This window comes from Xiphophorus maculatus, chromosome 2, assembly GCF_002775205.1.
Source record: "Xiphophorus maculatus strain JP 163 A chromosome 2, X_maculatus-5.0-male, whole genome shotgun sequence".
Taxonomy (NCBI): Eukaryota; Metazoa; Chordata; class Actinopteri; order Cyprinodontiformes; family Poeciliidae; genus Xiphophorus; species Xiphophorus maculatus.
The window spans coordinates 25,245,281-25,262,408 of NC_036444.1; the positions used below are offsets into that span (position 1 = coordinate 25,245,281).

Sequence of the window (17,128 nt, forward strand, 5' to 3'; positions counted from 1 at the left end):
ATAAGTTAATTGTATAAAAAATGCTAAAGGAGAAGTCTAAGAAGGGTTGTACAAAGCCCTGCCATTACCAGGGCTACCAATAAATGCTGCTGGAACTGTATGTGCTTAAATCAGATATGGGCATTGAAGACAGATTGTCTCCTTAAAACGGCTCCACGTTTCAGAGAATATTTTACCTGGTCCTTGAATTATGACTATTAAGTTCAGCTGCTTTTAAACCAAATTTACATGCCGTTTAAATGTGTGTGGCAAGAAACATCATCCAACTTTTTATATCCTTTCTTTACTTAAAAAATAAATGAGGTTTTAGGGGAGGAAAAACAAAATAAATAAACATGTTTTTTTTTTAATTGCTTCTTAACTTCTGGAATCAATTTGACAAAAGGCAAAACAAAAATAAATAGTTTTAAAATTTCCATTGGGTTAACCAATATCCTGCCACACTAGTAGCAGACTTGGTAATTCAGCTGTTTATTAATCAGGAAGTGTAGCGCCAGAGCAACAAATGCTGCCACATACTTCGCCCTGTCAGCATACCAAATTAACCAAACAAAGTTCCACTGCGATCCTGTATTAAAACTCTTCTGAGTTTTAATACAGAAGAGTTTTAAAACTCTTCTGGAGGTAGAAGACTTTTCATGTCTTCTACCTCCGCTAGAAGACATGAAAAGAAACCTGGCGGCTATCAGGAGAAACAAAAGTCGCTGAGCTAAATGAGCTTGGCCTGAGCCGGCGTCCAGAACATTCCATGTCAACGTGCCCAGCAGCACCGCACAGAGGTGGGAGTCAGATGATTGAGTGCCAAACGACTGGAAAAGGTGTTAGGAAGACGACAGTGTAAATAAGGGCTGATGATTTACATCAGGGAGGATGAAACGAGCGTTCCAGCACGACGAGCCAAACAACCTCCAGACGCTGTCTTCAAGGAAAACATGTCTCCTCTATTGGATCGAATGTAAGATTGATGGTGTGGTTCAGGGTGGAGGAGGCCAACCTAATACTTCCTGTAGACATAAACTAAAAAGGAAAAGCTTTTTGATAAGATGCAGAATGAGAAATTTGGCAAAGATATTCTCTTCTACGACGGGAAGCAAAATTAAGGAGGACGCAGAAAATGCTGAACCAAGTATCAGAATTCCTCTTGTACTTGTGTTTTTACTGTGAACTTTGAATGCTTTCCAGCTGATTTGCCCCCATTTGACAGTGAAACAGGTAAGTCAGGACGTGCGTACCTTGTACCTCTGCAGGTAGCCCATCCTCTGGAGGACAGAGGCCTGCATGCGGCTGCTCTCGTCCCTCAGCTTGCCGTTTTCCTTGCGGAGGAGCTGCTCCCGTTCCAGCAGAGTGGAGTAGCGGCGCGTCAGTTTCTTCTCGTTGACCCTCAGCACGGTCAGCTTGCGGAACGCCTCGCTCAGCTGCCTCCTGATTTCCTCGGGGTCTGTGTGAAGTGTGTCCAGCAGCTCCTGAACGGACGAAACACACACGAAATTAACGTCACGGTTCTAACTACTTCTTCGCTCGCGTGTACCGTTGCTTGTTTTCTTACGCACTTCTTTTTTTGTTCTGACTCGTGCAAACACGGAGATTCGGTTGCGGCGCATGTTGAAATCTGTGCAATCCAAGCTGTGCAGTAAGTCTTGGTGGATGAGCGCGTTCACCCTGATGTATGTCTCAAGTTAGTGAAGGTGAAAGGAAATCTATTGAGATTTTGTCAGTGGTAGTTCAGTACTACATGTTCTCAATAACGTCGAATAATTTTTAAAAAAGCCTACATGAATCAAACAAACAAAAATAAAACAAAAAAAACGAAGATGCACCGATTGATCGCTGGGGAAATAGAACCAACCAATTTTGATGGAAGTCTCCTTGAAGTGAGAGTTGCTACAGAAGGATGCTAGCTGTTTTTTGGCATCAGTGAGGTGTTATAAAATAAAGTTGGAGAAAGCACAGAAGTAATTTGAAAGGAAACTGCATTTTCAACTGTTTAATCAGGCTGCTATATAAAGAGACAGCAAGACATAAGCCAATACCAGGTGGCTGAAAGTCTTCCAGCAACGGGGCAATTCTTTATAAAACAGAACAAAATGGATTAGGACATGTTGGAGTCTTTAGGAAGTCTCACAGTTCATTTAAAAGTAGCAGTAGCATTGCTAATGGCGCTAATCATGCTAAATGCTAAGATGAGATGCTAAAGATGCCACATTTGGAATCATTTTGTCTTCATCTTGATACATTATTGATCTCTGGTTTGACTCCGTAGCTCACAACCACTTTAAGATGTCGTTCCTGTTTTTGTTTAAAAAAAAAATCCAGCTATACAATTTGACTTTAAGTTGAATGATGTTGTCATTTTTAGATGTACAAAAGCAATAAAAAAGAAAATAAATAGGAAATGACATTTCTATTCACGTTCCAGCAATTCATTTGTGTGACTTACGTTGAACTGTTGAATTTTCACATCGTCCACCTGCTTTTGCTCATCCAGCTTGTTCTTCGTGTCTAAGAAAGTCTCCTTCTCTTTTTGCCACTCTGCCTTTTCACTAACAAACAGAACAACAACATTATCACCAGCTCATTACAACAGTTTGCCTTCTAAATTAGTCAAGTTAGCCCACCTTAAATATTCCTTATAGAGGAGTCCTTGTTGATGGCTTATGACAGAAAACTTCTCTTTGTATTCTTCCAGGGTTTCTAAAAGTTTCTTGCCTTTTTCCTCCCTGTTTTTCAGCTCCTAAACAAGAGTAGACAAGAATTTTTAAACGGACTCTCAGTTTGGTTACAATTATTGAAGTCAGTGAACTGAGAAGAACCTAGGTCGGACCTGAAGCAGTCGAACAGCATACTCGTTCAAGGAGCTAATGACCTCGGTGCTGCTGGGGCCCAGGCCTTCGGGAAGGGTCAGAGGTCGAGGGAGGACTCCACCTCCGCCTGACTTCCTGAGCAGCTCCAGCTCATTTTGGAGATGGCTCACCTGACAGACGAAGGCATCAAAACACAACCCATCGGTCAAGCTTTTCAACACAACCAACTTTCGTTTAAAATCTTCACCCAAATTTGTTGTTTAATGAATCTCTGTGGGATCCTCTGGAAGTTCTAGAGAAAAACAGAAGAAGCATTCTGGAACATCCCAAATCTTTAGTCCACAAAAGACAGGAAAATACCTGACTGTTTAACAGCTTCATGGATCAGGAAAAAAATCAGGAACAAAAAAACACACAACAAACAAAAACAAAAAAGAAAACGGTTTAATACACAACATTTTTTCTATCTTTTAAGAACAAGAATCTCACAAACATTTTGCAAGCTGTGTTTTCTGGCACATGTTCTTCATTAAAAGTTTATTTGCTGCAGACTTTCACATTTTAAAACTTTTAAGCCGAACATAAACAAAATGCCAAAACACGGGTTTGTTTACCTCCTTTCTCTTGTTAAGTGAAAGGGAACTAGAACATGTTGGCAACAGCCGAAAACCAAACAGTGACCTTCTCGGCTATAAAAACGGTAAAATAAAAACACTCCCGTGGGCTCCGGTGTTTTTTCACCTCGTCATACCTTCTCTTTGGCTCTGATGAGGTCACTGAAGCTGCTGCTCGCCTCCTCGCGAGCCGATTTCAGTTCCTGCCTCAGCTCTTCGTTTCGGCCCACCAGCCGATGGATTTGAGAGTTGAGGCCAGTGTCGAGTTGCCCACCTAGACTGCTCACATTTAAAGCCTGAGGCGAGACGGACAGAGAGAGAGAGAGAGAGAAGGAAAGAGAGAACAGTTAGAATGCAGCACAAAAACACCAGCTGAAGCCTTTCCAGTCAGACGTTTGAAAACACACATCACGGACATGAATGTCAAGTAAATTTCAATCTTTTAATTGTGGTCTAGTTTTACCAACCACCACCACCGTGTAGTAAAGGTTTTACAACACTGCGGACATTTTGCTCTACCACTTGACCAATGTGTGCGCTGACCTGATATTCTTTTAAATAATGGAGTCTGGGGGGCCGTGACTATTTGTGTTGCTGGATAACTAGGAAGTCTTCACTATCTGTGTTTCCATTAACCACAGAATTGTGCAAATTGAAATTACAAAAACAAATTAGCTTAACGGAGACATGCAAATTTTGAAAAAAAACTCCCACTTTTTGATAAAATGTTTTTGCACAAGGATGAGTTGTTTTTCAGCCGCATAGAAACAGATGTATTTTGCAAAACTGCAATGGAGACATTTTTTCCCACATTGCATGCAACCAAAAGCAGGATGTTACTACTGGCGAAAATGACAAAAAGATGACAACAGGAAATGATAGGAGATTGATGGCTTGCTTTTGGGGGGGTTTTCCAGACAATGTCCAGTTGGCTCCACTAGATCTCTCACAGCATCACACAGTTCACTAAAAAGTTGTGACATTCTAGCATGTTGAATTTATAGCTCCTATGTAAAACAGTTTCCCCAAAACGCAGATGATGAGTGCTAGACCCATGGCTGAATATGAACATAGCTAATGTAACTGCTTACATCTGTTGCCGCAATAATTTTAAATGACTTATTAGCGTGAACAAGCTTATGCACGTGTGATTTTAATTTCATTTCTTATTTAATGGAAACACCACAATTGCAAGATTCTGTTTTTTCAACATCAGCAGAATCTTGACAAAAATTAGCACACATTTGTATTGAAAGCACAGCTAGTCAGCCATAGCTTTGTGACCAATGAGCTCCGATCATCGATTGTTCTCAGAACAGGTATATTTTATGTAGTCTTCAGTACGGGGAAAAACTCTTCAGACTGCTGCGTCCAAGACAGAACTGAAGTTATTATTTCTTGATCTAACGCTAAACGATCAAGTGTCAGCATACAGCTTCAGTAACTACAGCTAGAAACTAGCAATCATGTCCGAAATCTGTGTGTTATGAGGGACTCTGACCTGAACCTCCAGAGTCGCATAAAGACAGCTACAAAGTCGGCCTTCTATCACCTGAAGAACATTACGGTTCAAGGAATGTCTAATGCCTAAGAAAAGTTTAGAGAAACTCACAGATGAGTTTAGTCGCATTGATTACTGCAACAGAGTCTTTACAGGTCTGCCTAAAAAATCAATCCTCCAGCTGCAGCTGATCCAGAATGCTGCTGCTTGTGTCCTGACTTAAACCAGGAAGGTGGAGCACATCATTTCACTCTCTTTTTTTGTCCCTCTGACCAAGTGTTTTTGGTCTAGTTTCAAGAGCAAATATCCTAGAACACTTGAAATAAAACAAAACTAGCTTACAAGGAAGTTTTCAGCAAGATATTGGAGCTTGTTTTAAGTCAACAAACCCTGGCAGATTGTCTCACTTATAACATAGGAAAATGTCTTGCTATAAGTGAAATAATCTGCCAGTGCCAATAGGACTTTTTCATACATTTTAGGAAATTATTTAGTTCCTACATCTCACTGAAAAGCTACCGTACTTGTGCGTTTGTTTTGGCTTATTTCAAGTGGTTTAAGATAATTAAACAACAAAAACATTTGGTAAAATGTTGTATTTTTGCAGTGCATTCATTACTGTTTTTAAGTAGGCCCACTACTTTACACTGAATCTCTAATTTCTAACTGAATTCTTATTAACCATGGGTATTTTATTGTCATCAGTTGAGAGGTTTTACTTCATGCATTGTATTTAACTCATGCTAGGCTGCTATTACCGATCAGAAATCCGCTAGTTCACATTGGAAACCATTAGCAAACATTTCATGTTGATTTAAACAATAAGAGTAAACCTGGGGATGTTTGTGCTGACAAATGATTTAGCTACACTTCCTCTGTGCTGTACAGTTCAGGACAAGAATTCGGTGCAAGTGGAAGGCTAAAGGAAGGACTGATAGAGACATTTTTACTGACATGACGATGAGATTTTGAGTTCTAATAATAAAAAAAGGTTAAAAACTGGCTAAATAACACCGGCCCTGGCTAAAGTCTGTGACAAATGTGATGAAAAAACCCTGTTTTATGATGACAAGAAGATAAATCTTCAGCTGCAGCCAGTTATGATCACTTAGCAGACGGCGGGAGCAGCTGCTCTATTTGCTGCTCTATGATTTGGAGGTGAGTTATGTTTGTTTGTAGTTACAATTTTTAACTGAATAAACATAACTACATATAATAAATATGTATAAAAATGACCTTTACATATAGTAATAAACATTTCCACATATCACCTCTGATGTCCACCGGACTCTGAGTTGCCATCTCAACTGTTTAGGATTCCCTCCGTTCTTACGTCACCACGCTTTCTGATTGGCTACCTGTCACATTCAACAGGCTGCGTCCCAGTCAGGGAAAAAAAACCCATAGGCTGAAATAATCGGGCCAAGACAATGTTGAATATGTTCAACACACCACCACGTAACACACCACACTCTGCAGGACGTTGTAAGAATGTCATAAAGGAAAAATCGGAGCCAAAAAAAAAAAAAAAGGCTTTAGCGGGAACACCAACATGCAGAAGCATTATCTGAAGTCTCTCCGCCCCCGCATCCCCGGGCCGCAGCAAAATTGCCAATTCTTGACTGGTCTGCGGTAATAAAAAGGTTGGGGACCACTGTTCTAGAGCCATTAACGACACACATAAGCCTGTATGAATTAATTCTGGCCCTTTTGGATTAGAGAAAACATAAATTAAAATTGCCCAGAAAATTTGCGGTTGTAAATCAGTTCTCCCTGGAAGAAGTACAAGTCATTAAAAATCATTTTCATTCACTTCAAGTGCTAAATGTTCCTCAGAATAACACGTCTATAATCATCACATTTATATTTACAAGAAATGATCATCCATGAACTTCAAAGGAACGGCACATTTTGTTCTCCGTTAAATATTATTTCCAACATCTGTCAGCAATGTGGCTTTTATCTGATGTACTTGTAATAATTCCTGCTGCACATGTCTGATGCTGCAGCGTCATTCCAGTATCCTCCTCTGCCATGCCTCACTAAAGATTTTGCCTCACAATTTGGTGCTTTTTTTTTAATGTCCTGCTGCCTTTGTTTTGAATGGAGTTACCAAGACACAAAGATAATAAAGAGGCTCAGGGCTTTCTTCTCTTTTTTTTGATTCTTTGTCACATTTCAAATAATAATAATAAAAAAGTAATATCGGACTTATTGAAACCAACCGAGCCCAATACGGGTTCCAACAATTGCAGTTTTCTGACCGATCGCCAACATCATCATTAAAAATTCTGATTTCTGTAAAATTTGCTTCCTTGGTATTCAATAACAACAACAATAATAATAATAATAATAATAATAATAATAATAATAATAATAATAATAATAATAATAATAATAATAATAATAATAGTTATAATAATAATTACAATAAAAATCCAAACCTGCCGATTTAAAATATCTTATTTTTTTGTTGTCTGAAAATAGTAAAGTCAGTAAGCTATTGTGGCTATTGTTAACCGCACTGCTGTTAGCTTAGCAACTTTGTCGCTATATTTAGCACACTAATTTCAATATTGCAACCTTCAAAAAATGATGGTCTTTTTTGACTTTTTTTTTTTTTTGCTTAAAACATCTCTTGAAAAGAAAGAGGTGGTGATTTATTTAGTTTTTGGACAAAATCAGCTTTGGCAAAAAAAAAAAGGGACATTTAGGAAGGCGAGGATATAACAGAGATAGTTGTGTAGATGTAAGACAACAAAAAAAATGAAATAAAGCACTGTATCTCTACCTTTTTAGATACTCACATTAGACAAGCTTTTCATACTGCTAGCAGTGACAGAGTCAGAACTGGTCTGTTGACTAGTCCTCATGGCCTGAAGAACATCTTTCAGGGTAGCCTCCAAGTCTCTCTTTGCTTTGGACAGGTCTGCCACTGTAGATCGACACACAGTGACACACAAGAACAAAAGCAAACAAATGGCCCTCTGAGACAGTCAATATGCTGTTTACTAATTCAGTTCAACAGTGTCCTTTCTCTGAGAGCATCTCAAACTCACGTTGAACCTGAAAATCGGACTTGTGAAGTTCCAGCTCCCTCTTCTTGCTGCTCAGTTCTTTCTCTAGGTATTCATTCTGCAATGCAAAGTTAACGTTAGAGAAATAGATGAAGTGAAATATATGTATGGAGTTTTTCCCTCACTTTAACCTCTTCTATAAGTCTGAGAGCTTCTGAATTAAAACCTGGAAAAACGTAAAATTGTATCACAATATTTTGTGGTATTATTGAGATTAAAGTGACGGTGAAAATTATTTATTACTTGTTTTTTGGTAAATGTGTGACTATGACTGCATGAAACACAAAGGCTGCTCTTGAATAAGTGTCTAGTGGTCTTTTTTCAGGACACTAGTCACATAGCAAGTGTGGTTCATATCACTAAGCTGAACACAGTAGCTCCATTAACTCATATTTTCAAATTTGCTGACATTTATCGTAGTTCTTGATGAAAAAATGACGGAGAAAACAGTAAAAGCAACAATCCCAACAGTTCTTTGGGGAAAATAGGAATTTAAATATAATTAATTGGAACGATAAATCAAAAAAAATATTTTATCGTGAAAAGAAATTTGTCACAATAAATGATAAATGATGCAATAAATGCTCACCCTTTAACATCTTCAGGTTTTTAAAGAGATCATCTTTGAAGTTGTAATCTCCAAATAATAATCCTAACTCTACCTTGTTTTACACAAAGAGCAGATGTTCTAGTAATTCTGCATTTATGTAAGTAGAGATAATAAAGCTGATTCAAGGCATTCTACTAATGCGAGGAGGCTTAACTTTGGACGACAAATGACAAATGAGCAAGAACTAATTTAGGTGGGAGCTGTGAACTTACTTCTGAATGTTTAGGTGCTGCAATATGAACGTAAATGAACAAATCTATTTTTTAACCAAACATTTTTTGTTATAGGAAAAAAAAAGTAATGGGTTTTACCTTTCGTCTGATCTCGTCGTCAGTGTAAATTCTTCCTTGTGCCTCTTCTTTTCTGCTGGACCAGACATCTTCCTCCAGCTGCACACTTGACTGTGGGATTCCAGTAGGCACAGCTGTTCACCAGAAACAAATGTTAAGTGGTCTAAGTGTCAAAATGAAAATTTTAAGCAGCTGTAGCACACTTCTTCTCAAGATTAGACGAATGCATCTTAATTTTTACTGTTTTTCCTAGAGATTCAGTTTCATGTTTTCTGATTTTATTCAGAACTTGTAACCTTTCCACACTGGATTCAGTTGCAGCTTCCTATGAACTGAAAGTTGCCATAAAATGTCCACATCACCACCACGGACATTCAAACTTTTCATATTTTTTTAAAAACTCGTCAAACAACCATCCATACTTTCCTTTCCACGTCGCAGTTATGCATGACTTTGTGTTCTACCACATGAAATTCCAATAAAAGTATATTGAAGCTTGTGGTTGTAATATGACAAATTGTAAAAGAGTTTAAGGGGATGCTGAACGGAGTATGGAATGTTAACGTGAAAACTGTGCAGAATCATGTTTTATTCTGTGCATTTTCTTGCATTTTAGAGCTCTGTATCCCAACAGAAAAGTGATAAAAATAAGCAGATTTTTTCAAAATGAGACCAAACCTCATTGGTCAAAAACTCAAAATAGGTCTATTTTTAGACCTGTTTTGTAGCCTGTTGCCGGTCCTCAAAAACACTGAAGTTAACAAATGCCAATCAACTTAATGATCTAATACATAGAGGTGGGCAGATGGATCCAAAATATTGAGAATACCGATACTAAATCTGTATCGAATCGATTCTGCTGGGATGAGATTGATATTTTAGTTTCAGATTCTCTCTTGCAATCTTATTTAATTTTGTATTGCAGTGTCTCAACTCTACCATAAAAACAACTTTGTTTGGATTTGCTCTCAAATGATATTTCTTTGCACTTTATTTACAAAACAATTCATAAAAATGTGTCTAAATTAATTATGAAGTCTTTGTAAGCAAAACTGTCCTACGGAGCCCTCTAGGGGACATGGGGATTTTTTTTTCTTTTGCGTTACCTCGCAATACTTTTGCGTTACCTCGCAAAACTTTTGCGTTACCTCGCAATACTTTTGCGTTACCTCGCAAAACTTTTGCGTTACCTCGCAATACTTTTGCGTTACCTCGCAAAACTTTTGCGTTACCTCGCAATACTTTTGCGTTACCTCGCAATACTTTTGCGTTACCTCGCAAAACTTTTGCGTTACCTCGCAATACTTTTGCGTTACCTCGCAAAACGTTTGCGTTCCCTCGCAAAACCTTTTGCGTTCCCTCGCAAAACTTTTGCGTTACCTCGCAATACTGTACTGGTCAGTTATGCAGCATAATTGAATACCGCAAGCCTTTCCTACGGTGGGCGCCGTACTTTATGCTTTAATATAAGGTTATGTGAGGTATTTCCATGAATGTTAGTATCTTTTTGTGAAATATCTGAAGTTTTATATCTTTCTTTAGGATAGAAAGACACCACAAACCTACGATATAAACAGAAACCTTCCGTAAGTAGGAAAGAAATAAAAATACATCCTAATTTGGACTATTTCTGAGTTATTATCGCGGTTAATAAATAATCTGACAGTTTTGATTGTGTCTCTGTTGTGTTCGTAACCTGAATGGTTTAAAGAGCTGCTTTCAGTGCCGCTCCATCTTAACCTTAACAGACATAAACATGCAGTAAAAAATAAATTGATTTTCAATCAGTGTTTTGCACCAAACAGTTAATAATAATAAACACGTTTTCACTGAGGCTCTGTAAGAGCCATATGAATGAAATAAGTAATTATTGATATGACAGGAGCAGCGGCTTTGACACTTGGGTGTGTCGACGTGGGAGTGACGTCACCAGGTATGAATGGGAAGGTTACTGGCTTTGTGTGTATTAGGAAGCGGTGAGTGGGGCGGTCAGTCCTTGCAAAGTTTGGAACCTGATCATCAAAATGGAATAAATCGATAATTGTGACAGAACAAAGAAATGGTTTGGAGCTGATTGATACACGGACAGATGAGATTCCCCGAGATAACCCAGTGCGGCCCTTTACCATCATTAGTTTGTCGTGTGTTTAATAATAAAAACTTGTTAACAGTAAAAACTGTTTGGTGCAAAACACTGATTGAAAATCGATTTATTTTTTACTGCATGTTTATGTCTGTTAAGGTTAAGATGGAGCGGCACTGAAAGCAGCTCTTTAAACCATTCAGGTTACGAACACAACAGAGACACAATCAAAACTGTCAGATGATTTATTAACCGCGATAATAACTCAGAAATAGTCCAAATTAGGATGTATTTTTATTTCTTTCCTACTTACGGAAGGTTTCTGTTTATATCGTAGGTTTGTGGTGCCTTTCTATCCTAAAGAAAGATATAAAACTTCAGATATTTCACAAAAAGATTCTAACATTCATGGAAATACCTCACATAACCTTATATTAAAGCATAAAGTACGGCGCCCACCGTAGGAAAGGCTTGCAGTGTTCAATTTTGCTGCATAACTGACCAGTACAGTATTGCGAGGTAACGCAAAAGTTTTGCGAGGGAACGCAAAAGTATTGCGAGGGAACGCAAAAGTTTTGCGAGGTAACGCAAAAGTATTGCGAGGTAACGCAAAAGTTTTGCGAGGTAACGCAAAAGAAAAAAAAATCCCCATGTCCCCTAGAGGGCTCCGTACTGTCCTTCACATAAAAGTGGGACTGAAGATTTTTGTCATCCAGTTTTTGGTAGAAAGAGAGATAGAAAAGCAAAAGTAACAAATTGCATTGTTACAATTTTATTGTTTGTTGCAATTTCCATTGCAATAAATGGAAATTATTGCGCTGGTTTTAATTTATCACGCAATTAATTGGTGTATTTCGACAGGTCTATTAGGAAATGCTTTGCACTATTTAAATCAGGCCTTTCACCTTTTTCTTTCACCATGCGCCTGATTTGTTTCTTCAGCTCCAGCCGCTCTTCTTCCAGTCGCTCAATCTGAAAAGAAATCCAACCGCGTGTTGACATGAGGCCACTCCAGCACTTCTAAAAGCAACAGTCTGATCTCCTATGAACGCAGCCTTACCTCTTTGGCAAGAACCTGGTTTTCGGCTTTGTACTGGCGCTGCCTGAGATCCCTGGCGCGCCTGAATTCTGTCAGATCCACTTCCTGCTTCGGCTCCAGACCTGCTCGCAACCGGAAAATCCCACCAAAAAAAGAACTCGTTAGAAATTTCCTCGCCTCAGATGAGCCAGCGTTGTCTAAACAGACGGAGAACAGTGGTGCTTTTAAAACCTCTGACCTAGTTTTTCCCGGAACTCCTCATTTTCATCCATGAGGTCATTGATTCTCAGCTCGAGCTGGTTGATCTCTTTGGTCATGGCCTCTGCCTCACAATCTCTCATTCTAATTTGATTGTTACACTCTTTGATCTCGGCAATGGCTGCTTCCAGGCCGTAAGTGCCCTGCCGTACAGAAAGAGCTCTGTGATTTGTCATCAGTCAAAAAAATAAATAACATAAAAAAGCACGTCCTGTCTCACTTTTGTTTATTTCCTTCTTTTTGGGGGGAGAAGAGAGACAGAGGGGGTGGGAGTCAGGGTGCGATTAGCTTTGGTGAAAAAAACAAACACTACGCTTGTGGGCCCATAAAGCATATTGATCACGCCACAGTCACATAGGCGTTTTAACATCCCTATTTAAAGGACGGTGAAAAGAGAAAAATCACAGGCCTTATTTCTGGGAAATTAGAAGTCAGTTCATTCGATTTGGATAAAAACAAGTCTCGGAAGCTGAGGCCAAAAACAAAGGCAGGATAAAAACAGGTATTCGTGGACTTACAGACTCGTACTGGCTCAGGCGATTTGACGCCTCAATAAAGGCTTTGTCTTTTTCCTCAGCATGCGATTCTGCCTGTCTGAAGGCCCGCTCTGCTTCCATCGCTCTGGCCTCCGCGACTTTCAATTTGGACTGCAGCTCCTCCATCTTCTTCTGCTGTAACGTCGAAGGAGCACCTGAGACAGAAACATGTTATTAAACTACATTTACCAGCCAAGCACTACTAAAAATCCAAGTTAGTCACAAGTTCACATAAGCCCATCAGAAGTATGATTGTTAGAATTGCGGCTTTTAACGATGTTTTTTAACTGTTCCCTTTTCAGATAGGAATGCTTCTACAATAATATTTACAAACTAGTGGTGGAACTCGATTTAAAATTTTTAATTAATTGTTAATTGAAGGGTTTGTAATTAGTTAGTTGCAATTAGTCGATTAATTAAGCAACATTTTCATTTCCAAAATTCCTTTTTGCTGCTAAATTCTTGAATAAATAGACATATTAGCTCAACAGCAACAATATTAATGTTTTTAATCTGTTATTTAGGCTTTTCAACCATCAGGATGGTGCAAAGTGCTTTTTATACCCATTCAGTTTTCAAGTGTTTTCTTTAGAAATGTGGACTCTGGGTGCCAACATTAGCATTGGAGACGTCTGTGGTGCTGCAACATGTTTAGCATTGAGATGCTATTTTAGGCTAGAGTAGCTTCACTGATAGGCTAACTCCTTTTAGCACACTACAATAGTCTTTTCCACTGTCCAACCAGACCGTATATTGACAGAAAAATAAACCCACAGTGGACTAAGAGAAGCGGCCTCATTGTCCATCGTTGTTTGTGGATGTCGTTTTTCTCCATCAGATTTAGCGTCGTACAAGAAAAGCGCAAAAACAAGGAATCCTGTGTTAACATTTTTAATGCATTAAAATCTTTGCAATCAATAAATCTAAGTTAATGTCTTAAAAGTCCTGGACTTAATTTATGTACAATTTGCTTAACCTCATAGTCCTGGAAACTGTTTGTGTTCAGAAAAACTTTCCAACTTTTGTATATCTGCAATCCTTATCCTTTAATCTTCACCCTTAGTCTTCACCGAAAAGTCACCCTGGGTAGCTGCCAATTCAATAAATTCTTTCAGGCAAATCTTTTTTATGCCAGCAAAGAAAACAAAACAAAAACTAAACTTCGCATTCAACATGGTCACTAGCCATATGTTCATAAGCTGGAACATCCAGTACAATTGAAAGAAAACATTCTGAATTGTCAGCTGTATTTTGGTCCATGCCACTTTCTGAAGGAAACATCTGTCTTTTTAAACATTTAGAAATCCCTCTGCGAAAGGCAGCTAACTTTGCGTGACAAGAACGCTAATCGGAGCGGCAAGGCTAAATCGGCGTGGCGAACCGTGAAACCAAACTAGTGCCCTGTAACTTATCATTGTCATTCCTAATAGACAGTAAAATCCTTTTTATGAATATTTTGTCCACAAGCTAAAAAAATACTTTTCAAGAAGCAACTTTCTGACTATAATTCTTTTATCTGGCAACATAAAATCTCATGAATAACATTTTTGTTTCTAACTGAACTTGAAGCCAACATCTAAAACAAGACATTTGATTGGTCAGTTTAAACGCTGGCCAACACACCTCTGTCTTTGTTTGTGGACATCTTCAGCTCCTCTATGAGCTGAGCGTGCTTTTCCATCTCTCCTGTATACTGCTCCACCTGCTCGCTCAGCGTCTTGATCTGATTATCTCGCTCCTGGATGGCCTGTGGGGACATTCGCAGACATTTCTGAATAATGACAGTTCAGCGACGGACTAAACGGGGTTGTAACTCGCCTCGCTGTGGGCGCTATGAGGCAACTTCTAAGACGAAAACACGTGACGGATGGAACTTACACCACAGAGTTCGTATATGACCTGGGCCAGAGCAGCGGCAGAGAAGGGAGGGAGGACAGGTGGATGAAAATAAAAAAATTAAAATGAGGTAATGATGCATGCAAAACAAGAAAATAAGTCAAAAACTGGAAAATGGCATGTGGATGGAACAGAGCGACATGTGCACAAACACAAAATCTTCCGCAGCAAACCTACCCAACATCTTATAACCAGTTAATTCTACATATTTTATACATACTACTTGGGGCGCTCTGATTGCAGTTTTCTGGCTCATCACTTATTTTAAAGCACCTGACCAGCCAACTTCAGTTTTGGCCAATACTGTAATTTATTTTGTCTGAATAGTAAATATAACAACAAACTCACTAAGTTGCTAACAGTGGGGAGGCTATTGTTAACTGAACATGTCCAGATGTGACCCTTAGGTCAGGTTTGTCAGTCAAACTTCTGTCACAGAAGACTGATTTTTCAAACCTTTTTGTAGGTAGAAAATATCAGAGCATAAGATCGGTTTTACATGTAAGATTGTTGATCACCTAAAATCAAGGAATTCTGGCCCCATTTATTGGTGCACCCCTAATATATATATGTATTTTTTTGTGCTTTTACTGTATACTTTTGTGAAGGTCGTACCAAGGTCACCATCTTCAAAAAAAATGGTGCCGGAACAAAAAGTGGATCCAGTGAAAAATAAAACTTTAAGAGAGAGAGGTGAGATTTCTCTCCTGAGATGTTCTGAGCATGTGTTGTTTATGAATCAGAATCAGAACCTAACCCTGTGTTTCAGTTACCTCCGAAGTCGGTACTCAGAGTTGGGTTTGACAAAGTAGCAGCATTCCAGTTAAAATAGTCCGAGGAGTTGGGATTTCAACATGGCGATGCTTTCAGTGGACAAACACCATTGTTAATTTATTCAGTTTATAGTTGCAGGTGCTATCAGTAACATTGATTTACATGTAAAATAAACATGTTTACTACTGCTGGTGCGAGGAGCGGCCATATTAAAACGCAAAGTCGGTCTTACAAGTCGGGGTTCCTCACATTATCCCAGTGAGAAGTTCGACTTCAGAGGGCGTCCCAGTCGATTTTTAGACTGGGAAGTTGTTATTTCCCATTATTGACTACAAAGGGAACGCAACATCAGTTTAAAATGGTTGAACTACTATTTTGTGATAAAACCACTTCTGTTGTTGTACCACTGATGCCCACTAGGAACAGTTGGCTCATATGACTGAACAGTGACACAAGTGAAGGATAGTTTTTGAAAGCTGCAACTTGTCACTGTTATCAATTTACAATTTTTTTTGGAGTTCTCTCTCTATTGTGTCCAAGGCAACCATGCAATTTGATGTGAGCATTGCGCTAGTTTGCAGAAATGCTTTTACCTTTACTTTTGAACATTTTACGGAATGTTTGGCAGCCAATTATTAGTGCCAAATATGACAAATGCTGAGAAAAAACATTTTTAATTTTATTAAGAATAATCTAGATAAAATTCTACATATTTTACCATTTTCAAGCAGCTCTAACAAAGTATGAGCTGTTCTAAAGAACTAGCTTCTGCAACATGCCACACTGTTAGAGGCGCCACATTGGGAGAAGCCGGATATAATTATAAATGAAGACGTTTGACTCCTCTGCTTGCTGTTTTTGGACACACCTGCTGCAGGGCAATTATGTTGCTTTTGTCCAAGTCCAGCTGGGCAGAGCGCAGCTTTTCCCTCAGCTCACGGATCATTTGCTGGTACACCAAGATTTCCTCATCCTTCCCAGACAGCACTTTCTGTGTGAGGAAAACATCTTGTCACCAGTGTCACAGGCTAATGTTTACTCAAGTAAGAGAACAAAATACAATAAAATCACAAACGACAGAAAATAAGTACTCATATGAAAAAAAATAACTATTTGCAAATTTTTACACTCAGTCTGTCTCTTGAAAACTCTAAAGTAAGGCAAATACAAAAAAAGCAACTTTGTTCTCAACAGCCAATAAACCACACTGATTTCATTTCATTTCATTTGACTTACTAACAACTGTCCGGTGTTTTTTCTGTGCTTCCATAGATCTGGTGGTGGAGAGATTTCACTAAACCACAACTGACTTGCTTGTTTGTTATAAATCAAGCAGATTATGGAGACTGGACCCTCACAGGCTAGTGGTTCAAGTCTTTTTGTACCTGTTTTAGTGGAAGAACGTACTGACATGTTTATCTAGTAACCACAAGTTGCTGTGTTATGCTCAGGTGAAGCACGGCCAGTATTTAAAACACATAAAACACAAGGAAAGTATTGACCTAAACTGTCAGCTAGCCTAAGAACTACACATCTAGGGTCATTTTAGGCTTCTTTTTTTTCTGGTATAAATTTTCTAACTGCACTCCCAGGGACAACACAACCAGATGGCTTATGAATAACTTTGGGCTTAAAGGCCCAAAGGGCTT

The 17,128-nt window shown here is 38.7% G+C and overlaps 1 protein-coding gene across 6 annotated transcripts in view; it reads right to left on the reverse strand.

Moving 5' to 3' along the window:
- Window positions 1-17,128, reverse strand: part of cep290 (centrosomal protein 290) — a 69,592-nt gene that overhangs the window by 42,359 nt on the left and 10,105 nt on the right. For all 6 annotated transcript variants that reach the window (XM_023348799.1, XM_023348795.1, XM_023348811.1 and 3 more), the window contains exons 10-23: window positions 16,348-16,470; window positions 14,433-14,556; window positions 12,792-12,964; window positions 12,254-12,416; window positions 12,037-12,137; window positions 11,882-11,948; window positions 8,915-9,027; window positions 7,976-8,051; window positions 7,724-7,851; window positions 3,553-3,711; window positions 2,822-2,971; window positions 2,616-2,731; window positions 2,438-2,540; window positions 1,233-1,463 (exon numbers count right to left, since the gene is read on the reverse strand). In XM_023348799.1, coding sequence (XP_023204567.1) covers window positions 1,233-1,463; window positions 2,438-2,540; window positions 2,616-2,731; window positions 2,822-2,971; window positions 3,553-3,711; window positions 7,724-7,851; window positions 7,976-8,051; window positions 8,915-9,027; window positions 11,882-11,948; window positions 12,037-12,137; window positions 12,254-12,416; window positions 12,792-12,964; window positions 14,433-14,556; window positions 16,348-16,470 — 1,827 coding nt within the window. The remainder of the gene's footprint in view (window positions 1-1,232; window positions 1,464-2,437; window positions 2,541-2,615; window positions 2,732-2,821; window positions 2,972-3,552; window positions 3,712-7,723; window positions 7,852-7,975; window positions 8,052-8,914; window positions 9,028-11,881; window positions 11,949-12,036; window positions 12,138-12,253; window positions 12,417-12,791; window positions 12,965-14,432; window positions 14,557-16,347; window positions 16,471-17,128) is intronic.